Source organism: Eufriesea mexicana, unplaced genomic scaffold, assembly GCF_001483705.2.
Source record: "Eufriesea mexicana isolate 0111107269 unplaced genomic scaffold, ASM148370v2 scaffold107, whole genome shotgun sequence".
Lineage (NCBI taxonomy): Eukaryota > Metazoa > Arthropoda > Insecta > Hymenoptera > Apidae > Eufriesea > Eufriesea mexicana.
This window is the reverse complement of record NW_016908335.1, coordinates 1,566,975-1,576,257: the sequence shown is the minus strand read 5'-3', so window position 1 is coordinate 1,576,257 and position 9,283 is coordinate 1,566,975. Positions and strand designations below refer to the sequence as shown.

The following is a 9,283-nucleotide window of genomic DNA, read 5'->3' as shown; positions in this document are numbered from 1 at the left end:
CGGTTGCGAAACTTTCGCTTGGCACAGTTTGTTGAACGAGGAGCAAAATGAGAGAGGAGAAAAAGAAGAAAAGAAACATTTCGACGCAATACGGGAGATCGATTTCCACTTTTCGATTACATTCGTTTGCGACCGTAGCCCAGCGTATTTGATTAACTCAACCGAGAGTAGAAAGATCACGAATGACCATTAATAAAATACCATTTATTCTGATACATAGGTTTATTTCATACCCACCATGTCGTATAAAAGCTAATGCTATAATCCGTTTCGGGGATTTACGATTTCGAAAGACCGAAAGATCTTTCCTTTATCAAATTTCTCGAATCAGAACAACGAAGCTTGCTCGAGTGAAGCTGAACCCACCGTTTTATCTTTCGTTCGTCGTCTCACCAGCGATAATCGTACGAAAGTGAAACTTCTCCCAAGTATTACTCGCATGGAGCCAACTGACACCTGGAGCGTCTGTGAAGTTTCTTGGGACAAGGGTTTCCGCCGTGCTGTGGTTCTTGCTGCGGAGATCGAATCGAAATCACGGTTAACAGGGTCAAGTATATCCTTATTCCATCACGAATTTGTTCCTCTCACCTCGATCGTGCGATAACTGCTAACGCGACCCGCACCACAATTCACGCTGCACGGTGACCATGGTGACCAACTGCTCACGACACAATGGACAGGTGCCGGAGCTATGGGTTTGACGTCCGGGGTGCCACCTCCGTCCACGGACTGTCCGCTAAGGATCTCCCGTACCTGAAAATAAATTCCTCCAAGGCGTTTACGTCTTTCCTTTCGCAGAGCCTAAAGATACCGTACTCACAATGGCACAGGTATTGTTGCACTCCTCGAGAGTCAAGAAGTTGTTCCTGTTACCACGACAACCACCATAGCCGAAGGGTACGCACATCAGCTTCTGCGGGACGAATGCCCATCTCTGGAAGTAGCCTCTGCAGGGGCCAGGGTTGATTTCCTCCATGCAGACCACTGTGAGACACAACGATGGACCAACGTTCTCCATTCACCTTTCTTCTTTGACATCCTCAGAAATCTTACCTTTCGCAGTCGCCATGTCAAACGTACAGTCAGCCTGCTCCAAACAAGGACGTTGCTGGACCATTTCTATCTTGGAGGAACATTCTTGCTGCTTCGACGGTTCTACCAGCAACAGTCTGGTTCTCATTTTCACGCCTTTCCCGCAGGAAGCGCTGCAGGGAGACCAATCCGACCAATCCGTCACCTGGAACAAGGTTTTGCGGCTTATGCACGGAGCATCCATGATTAAACGCGTAAGTTTAAGTGCTTCCATGCACTGGAAGCGCGCGACGAAGAGTAGTCGACTGATGGAAGATTGCGACAAGATGCATACTTTGCACGCAGGATCGATATGTTCCTGTAAGCCGGGCGGGCAGGGCGCTTCCATGCATTTCGTTCTATCGATGAGCGGTATGTTAAAGCATTGTTTACGACCCATGCGATCCCTAAACCGCCTGGTTCTCGTCCTTAACCCGGCGCCACACGTGGACGAACACTCGCTCCATTCGCTCCAATCGGTGGTATCGCAGAGGGCGTTGTTATTGGGTAGCAAACCACCGTCGTCTGGAACCTCTTCGCCCCTGGAAGCAGATTTTCCGCCGTGTTACCCGAGCGTCTTGCAGGCAACCCGCGCGTCACGAGCAACGACGTCTGCTGCAAGCACGCGTTGTCTCCACGGCTAGATATCTCTTCGATACACTCACGGGCATTCTGGAATCGACGCCACGCACATCTCCTTGGAAACCAACTGTCGGTTGCAATGCAGCATCTCTGCCTTCTGCGGCATCAGATAAGTTCTGCTACGCATCCTCAATCCCTTGCCACACGTCACCGAGCAGCTCGTCCAGGCAGAGTACTCCGTGGTCTGACACTCGGCTGTAAGTAACAAGGAAACGTCGTTAAACGCGGAATCTTCGTAAACCCGAGAAGGAAATAAGAAGACTCCGGCTGTTTCGTACGCCTGGTGGTGTCCTCCGTGTTCTCGGCGACCTCGAGCTGCGCGACTTGTTGCTGAATAGCGTCATCGTCGCAACTTCGCGGAATGGTCTTCTCCCTGTTCAAATACAGCCTGGCCAGTGGCATCATGGGTCTCCCGGTCGGGTCGTAGAACGGTGATCTAGGATCTTCGGGATACAACGTGGTGATGGGTTTCATCTTCTCTCGTGGTTTCGTTTCAGAATTAGGCGACATGTATGAAATTCCATTGTCAGTGCCAGCGTCCCACGGGTACAGATCGATTATCTCGCTCTTCGTCCAGGTGCAGTCTTTCCTGCAGAGGTTCAGTTTGCTCACACCGACCACCCAGTCCGGAGAAGGTCCCAGCATGGAAGCCACGGAGAGCAGAGGGTGTTTCCTGTCGACTCTGCGGAGAAACGGAAAAATATACGAGGCTCGAGGCTACCTGTGCTTACCTTTCTGTCACGGCAGTCGGGATACGTCGGGAATGTGGCGTAACGGCAATCGCAGACGCGATACAGTAGCAATTACCTGAAACTGGTAGTGGTGTTTTTGTTTACGTTGGGGTACCACAATCCAGCAGCTTTGACGAGCGTTCTTAATTGATTAGAGTTAGCTCTGAGCTCGGCCTCCACGCCGGACGCGGAGCCCCACTCGGCCAACTGCCGGAAGCCATCGGTGGCGACGTGGTCCTTACCCCAGAAGGAGAAGCTAGGTACATGAGAGGCGCCGATCACGTCGCTGAAATGGGTCAACCAAACGGAGAACGGAAAGTCCTTCGGATGGGTCACGTTCGACCAGATTCCTTCCATTACCAGCTGGAACAAAGAGGTGGGATTCGCTGAGAAATTGCCGATATCGCTACCCGGCTTTTATCAACCACGCCACGCATCGACTTTTACGAAGTTGTCTGCCCTAGAAATATCGAGCAGCCTGTGGGAGGTCGACGCTTGACAGTTTACAGCGCAATAGCTTATGGCGTCGCTTCGACCGAAATTCACCGAATTTCGTTCTTTTCCCATCACGATCTCTTTCACTTTCTCATCGAAATGCGATTCAACTTTGTTCGTAAATATTCAGCATACCGAAATTCCATCTGACAGTGAAACTTCGCGAAACTCGATGCTTTTTATTCGACTCTCCTCGCGTCTAGCGTATTTCGATCCTCGTATTTGACTCTGGCGAGAGCGTTTCGATCGCGTGAACGCGTCTAGCAAACACTGCACCGACTCACCGAGTATTTCGCCTCGTCGCAGGCACAGCACTTGTCCTCCTGCAAGGTCTCGGCCTCGTCTGTGGCCATTTCGCAGAAGGTCTTGGTTAGGCCGCCATCCTCGGCATACCAACGCACGTTATTCTCCAGCACCATGGCTGTAAAGACAACGCATCCTGATCCTGACGTCGGTGCCCTCCACATCGCTTGGACCTACGCCAAAGTAAGAACGTTTTATACTGTCTCGTTGCGGAAACTCGCGGGCTCTGGCCACGATAACGCGGTGGAATCAAACATCACCGACGGTTGGCCGGTGGCCAGCGGCCAGAAATTTATCCGTTATCTGCCTCCGTGCATTTTCGCGTGTATATCAACGTTATAAACCTAGTTACGAGACGCTTAAATCTGGAAAAAGGGAAAGGGGGGGGGAGGGCGAGAAATAGGTCTCTGTCGAGAAGAATTCACCTCGGACTTGGGATAATCGGAAGCTTCCGTGATGGTATTGACGCAGTCCTCGTTGAAGGTCGTCAAGGAGTCGGGGAAGAGCTGGAAGTATCCTACTCGTGCGGCGGGATTATTCGGTGCGTGTTGGGACTGCACCGACAGCGTGAACCGCGTGAACTGCTGCAGCCTCTCGTGCGTCCTCGAGCCTGTAACCGATATTCTCCTTTTCGTGAAACGCCGGAAGATTATTTACCTTGCGAAAGGTGTAGCTGATTAAACAAGAGAGCTTGGCTGCACGGCCAAGCGAGTTAAATCGCACGGGCGTGCGCTGTAAATATCGCGATCTTTGAAAGGGATGCCTGCAAACACGGGGTAAACGTCGTTACCTTGCAAACTGATCGTGTAAACAGCGTTGGGAATATATTTGTCGGCCTTCCCGCTAACGAGTATCCTATAGCCACCGTCGCCCGTGGTCCTCGAAGCGGAAGTTTGTTCCGCGGTCGGTCTCATAGGGCATCCGGCCTGCACCGCGATCACCAGACATGCTGTCACGGTCAGGAACAACATGCTGCAGTCTGAAATGATCGATGCGCTTCGGATCGATTCTGTCAAATACAAATTGCAGTCAAATTGCCTCGCTCGTTCGGTAACGAGATTAATTAACCGGTAATTATTCCCGCGAACACGGCGCCGCTAAATAATTTACGCTTCGATCGAGCAACTCCAGTCGGCGAACTGAAAAACGGTGAAACGAGTCATCTTCGCCTGAATCCTTATCTAACCCCGCAAAAGTGGGATCGAACGAGATCACGGGGTCGCATCGCGAACTTTGTCGTCGAAACTGCGCGTTAACCATCGATTTCATAACCAAACCAACGATCGTATCTCTGCCAACAATTCGACAATAACTCCGTCAGGTCGAGTTATCGCGAGTCCCCACCATCGCGACTGTTCCCATTGATTTCGAACGAGGAATCGAAAGCGAGTCGTTCGCGCCGACTCGTTAGTTCCCTCTTCGAACGTATCCTCGATCCCGTGGCCCTCTCGATCGAGAGGTTTCACCGGTGGTTGATCCGCTTGCGACACGCGTCGCTCGTCTCTCGCGCGCCTTCGCGGCGTGACGTAAGACGCCGAGTTACGAGACGTCAGATCGTTGTAGCCGGCCATGACGAGAAACTGCGACGCGAGTTACGATCGAGCGCGAGAATGACCGGTGATAAATGATCTCGGATGTCGACGATCCTAACCAGATCCAACGATCCCCCGCAGATCAGGATACCGAAAGAGCGCGCGTTCTCGAAACCTTCTCCAGGCGTTTTCGAAACTAGAGAGCGGAATATCCCCTGTCGTAGATCTTTTTAGACCATTTAGATCTGCCATGAGAAGCTAGGTAATCGTATGCTACGACCATAAACGTCCTAGATCCTTCTAAACATCCTCGACACGCGATCGTTGCCTCGTGCTACCGAACGATCATCGCCGAGAGCGTGTGTACACGCGTAACGCGATCACGGGAGGCCCGAGGCTCGGGTGCGTGAGCAGGATGCAGATGGCGTGCGTGGAACGGTCGTTTTCCAGCGATCGTCGGAAAACCGAAGGCACAGGTGCTGATTAGCGGATTACAGGGGGCAGGGAGACAAGGACTGGGCCGAATCTCGTGGAAGGAACACGCGCGTGCTCGAGAGATCGAGGCGGGCACAATGAGCAGGCGGCTAATGATCGAGCCGAGGACTAGAGATGCATCGGATTACGCGCGAGCGTGTCTGAGAAGTGGGTCGGGAGTTGGAACCGGCTCTCGAGATCGAGGCACTCTCGACATGTAGGTGTAGGTTTCTAGAACGCTGGACTCGTCGCGGATCGCAGAAACAGGGACATCGCGTTTGGCGACCGGAAACCGATCGAGTGCTGCTGCTATGGGGCGAGTGTACTATGGGGACTGGAGTTCGCGGGAGGTAAAAATCGGCCGAGTGTTTGGAAAGAGAAAATTTTACCGCGGGCATCGCGGAATAGGGGAACTTGGAAGAATACGAGTGCAATTAGATCGGAGTAGCTCGAGTGGGGGGAAAGTGTGCAGCGATAATGAGCGTTGGCGCGGGGGGCAATGGCTAGCTGGCGACTTGGCTTGATTTACGACCACTCTGTCCTTGCACGAGTCCGCGTCAATTTTTCGCTAGGAACTCGAATGAATCGTTAACGTGGATCATCAACGTTCGAGAAGGTCGTCGAGACGTGCGCGAAAGTTCGATGGATTCGCGTGCTCTATGGGAAGCGCAGAAGAAGCCAATCGGGACGGCCTACGGGCAAGTGCGGATCGTTTTCTTCCTCGCAGTCGGGGACGCTAAACGTTCGGGCAACTAAGAAAGTTCGCGTGTCCGATTAGGCCAACTTACCGATCTTCCGAGCCCCCTACTGTACCACCTCGTGCAACGCGTACCAGCGAGTATCGGCAACTTTTTCTCGCGCGGTTTCACTGCAAGCACGATGGTAATTAGCGACGAATCGCGAAGTCGCGACTGGACGATGCGCGAAAAGAACGCTATCGACGCGTAACGTCGACGAACTCTCGGCAGCCATCGCGAGCTCGCGGTTTCACGCCCCTGGCTGATTTCGCGTGAGTCAGACGCTAGTTCGCAATTAAAAATAATAGTCGCCGTGAGGTCACCGTGGCACGTAACGCGGAGCGCCTGGAGATAAGTAAAAAGAAATTTTCGGAAGGAGAAATCGGCCAAGCGATTCCACCGACCTGTTCCACCGAGCCGTCCCGTTTAGTTATCGGCAACTAAATTCACGATTGCGCAAGCGATCGTGTTTACCCGACAAGCTTTCGTCAGTGCGCAAAATATAGCAACGAGGAGATAAGCGAGTGTAAGGGTGTTGTACTCGCAGGAGCACGCGAAACGAGTCAACAAAGACGTATCCGCGGTGGCACGTAAGGCGTGGAAAACGTAAATCGTCTACTCATCTCGTGGCAAACGAGTCCTGCGATCGATCAACGACCGCTTGGAACGGTCGAATCACTGTACCCAGGCGCCAGTTGTCCGAGACAATTTACCCAACACTCTGCCGTGCACTTCCGGCCGAAATTACACGACGGAACTACTCCTGGCGAACTTGCTCGCACTGCCGCGCGAAGATTCCCAAGCACCTAGCCAGGTTGCAGACGATGAACTCGCCTCGTCCAGGCGAATTAGAACGGTCCAAGTGCCGGAACGAAACGAGACGCTGCTTCTTTTATGAGGCTCGCCCTTTCACGCGCGCTCGCGATTCCACCGCTTCGGGGTGTTTCGCTCGCGGCCAAATTCGAAGCGGTTTACATTTCACCAGGAGCCTATTACTTAACGCTGCACGCGTAAAAGATCGGCACGGACACGCTCGCCCTGCGTCCTGCCCCGCGGCAGTTTCGTAACGCTAAAGCCTACTCGTCACAGCTTCACCCTGCTTTCTTAACCCTCGAGACGACGAAATTTGTATAGAATCGACGATAGACGTTCGAAGAGGACGAGAGATCAGTACCGGACCGATGAAAGGAGATTCGAAGTGGATACAAACGCGTGGCAACCGAGGTGTAAACTCGAAGTGGTCGGGAAGATAAAGGTAATCGTGAGATCGCGCACCTGCTACGCCACTGCACGCGAAACTCGTCGACACGATTACGCGATTTTCCTTCGCGCGAACAGGCAGCAAGAAGTCGGAATCGCGACGAACACAGCGGAGCAACCGAGACGTTGAGCAAGACGGGAGAACGATCGGGCACGACTAAACGAGATGACGAACCGGACGGCCGGTATCGCGGATCAGGAAAGTCAGCAGCGGAGGTTAGAAAACTATCTCTTTCCCTAGAACCTCGATCGCTCGCCTTTCCCTCCAATCCGTCCATACGAATCCCGCCAACGTTGCTTTTACTCGCTCCTAACATTCCGCTTTAAATATTTTTCTTAGATCGAGAAATCCGATCACTAACGCGATCAACGTCGTCGAGAGGTGCGCGAATTAAATCTTCGGAGAAATTTCCGAGATCGAAGAGAAAATCAAAAAACGGGGGGAAAATGGAGACCGCGAGTCTCGTTCCCCCCGAAGCAACGAGTTGGCAGCGCGGTGCACAGTAGCCGCCGATCTAGAGCCGCTATCTCGAGTCACGAGGTCAGTTTTGGGTCGTCGTATCTCCCTGGAAACAGCTTCGTGCCAGAGATAACGACAGCCAGATAGACACCCGCCATTCCTCGATGTTTTCTTTTCTCCGGGTCGAAATCCCACCCTTTTTAACTACCCTCGCCCTTGAATTCCACGGTAATCTAATTCGACGTTTGTAAACGCGGCTATCTACCCGGTCGAAGGTAGCCAAGCGAGAAATGTCCGAGAGAAAAGATAAATTTCGTTTGTCGTGAACGAGATGTGAGCCGCGCGTGGATCGGCGCGAGAGAGCGTTCGAAAAGAGCGCGTCGCTGGCGCGAGCGAGCGTCGCGGTGGTGCGCATGCGCGGAGTTATCGAGCGTCTCTGGTACGAGGCGAGTCATCGGATTCGCTGGCTGTGTATGTCGTAGAAGCGTAAACTCGTGGCTTGTGGCGGAGTAGCGAGGAGCAGCAGCAGCAGCAGCGGTAGGACAGCAGTGATCGTGATCATCGGCGAAGAGTGTTCCCACGGGGTGGTAGAAGCGTGCCGGCATGCCGTGGTCGAGAAGACCCGCGGCAGAAGCGTGGATGTAACCGAGGGAGCCGCGATGCCGATCTCGGCTGGATCGCGATGACCTCTGTCGTCCCGTTCGGTTTCTACGCGACCGCGTCGTCTCTCGGCCGGTCGTGATTCGACGGAAGGCGCGCGTCGCGACGCGGTGCTCTGTGCGTGATCGTGGCGACAGCTGGAAACCGAGGAGGAATCGCGGCGAGAAGCACGAGGGCTGGGCATGGCCACTCTGGCGGGCAGCTCGTCGTCAGGCCTCGCCAGGCCAGCGACCATGCTGGAGCAGCTTCTCGAGGAGATCAACTTCCAGAGGACCAAGGAGCTCCGGCAGATGCTGAAGGATGGTTCGTACACGAGTTTTAGTCGAGTACCTCGTCTAGAGGCCTCGAGTCCTTTCCAGACGTTTAGTCGGTTTCGAGTATAGTAGCGACGTTGGGGGAGCGAGTGCACGCGACGAGGGTGTGTTCTTGGAGGGACCGGTGGCTTTGTTTGGCAGCCTCTGGCAGACGAGGGTGATTCCGCGCGATCGATGCCAGTGCGTGAAGGGGAAAACGAGCGAAACCGTTTTGCGTGCATGCTTGGCGAATTTTATGCTCTATTTTCGGCAACTCTGCTTCCTTTTTCTCTTTCTCCCTTTGGTCCCCTGTGTATATATACGCCCGTGTTCGCGTTCGTTTTCGTATTCGCCGTTGCGATACGTCTCGTATCGCCGTACTTAATTTAGCAGGAAAAGACGATTGCGGTGAATACATTTGAATAAGCATGCATGTTTAATCAGGCGGCGCGGCGAGGTCGAAAACATCGGGAGGAGGAGCGTGGTCACAACAAACGCCTCGTTGATTCACGCACCTGGCAGTCATCCGCGTTGTCTTTTGTGTCCCGTTGGAAATTGCGTTTCGGGTCAACGATGTGCTTTCCATCTCTGCGTGTATACTCTCCCACTCGAGCGACTACTTTTG

General features: G+C 53.3%; 2 protein-coding genes across 6 annotated transcripts in view; one reads left to right on the top strand and one right to left on the bottom strand.

Moving 5' to 3' along the window:
* Nucleotides 1-207: 207 nt before the first annotated feature.
* fat-spondin (extracellular matrix protein f-spondin) lies at nucleotides 208-7,414 on the bottom strand. 4 transcript variants are annotated; one of them, XM_017910991.1, is made up of 12 exons: nucleotides 7,261-7,414; nucleotides 4,033-4,221; nucleotides 3,668-3,852; nucleotides 3,224-3,415; nucleotides 2,521-2,807; nucleotides 1,992-2,395; nucleotides 1,737-1,908; nucleotides 1,367-1,613; nucleotides 1,054-1,237; nucleotides 821-984; nucleotides 589-753; nucleotides 208-512 (listed from the first exon to the last, which is right to left on the bottom strand). In XM_017910991.1, the coding sequence occupies exons 2-12, from the start codon at nucleotides 4,211-4,213 to the stop codon at nucleotides 432-434; spliced, it is 2,262 nt and encodes a 753-aa protein (XP_017766480.1). In that variant the 5' UTR covers nucleotides 4,214-4,221; nucleotides 7,261-7,414; the 3' UTR covers nucleotides 208-431. The 4 variants fall into 4 exon arrangements, with proteins under 4 accessions (XP_017766480.1, XP_017766483.1, XP_017766481.1 ...); XM_017910994.1 differs by having other exon boundaries at nucleotides 4,033-4,251; nucleotides 7,261-7,386; XM_017910992.1 differs by lacking the exon at nucleotides 7,261-7,414 and adding an exon at nucleotides 6,037-6,249 and having other exon boundaries at nucleotides 4,033-4,251.
* Nucleotides 7,415-8,222: 808 nt separating this feature from the next.
* Nucleotides 8,223-9,283, top strand: part of LOC108555351 (uncharacterized protein KIAA0930 homolog) — a 6,707-nt gene continuing 5,646 nt past the window's right edge. For both annotated transcript variants that reach the window (XM_017910959.1, XM_017910958.1), the window contains exon 1: nucleotides 8,223-8,668. In XM_017910959.1, the coding sequence (XP_017766448.1) occupies nucleotides 8,548-8,668 (121 nt within the window). In that variant the 5' untranslated portion in view covers nucleotides 8,223-8,547. The remainder of the gene's footprint in view (nucleotides 8,669-9,283) is intronic.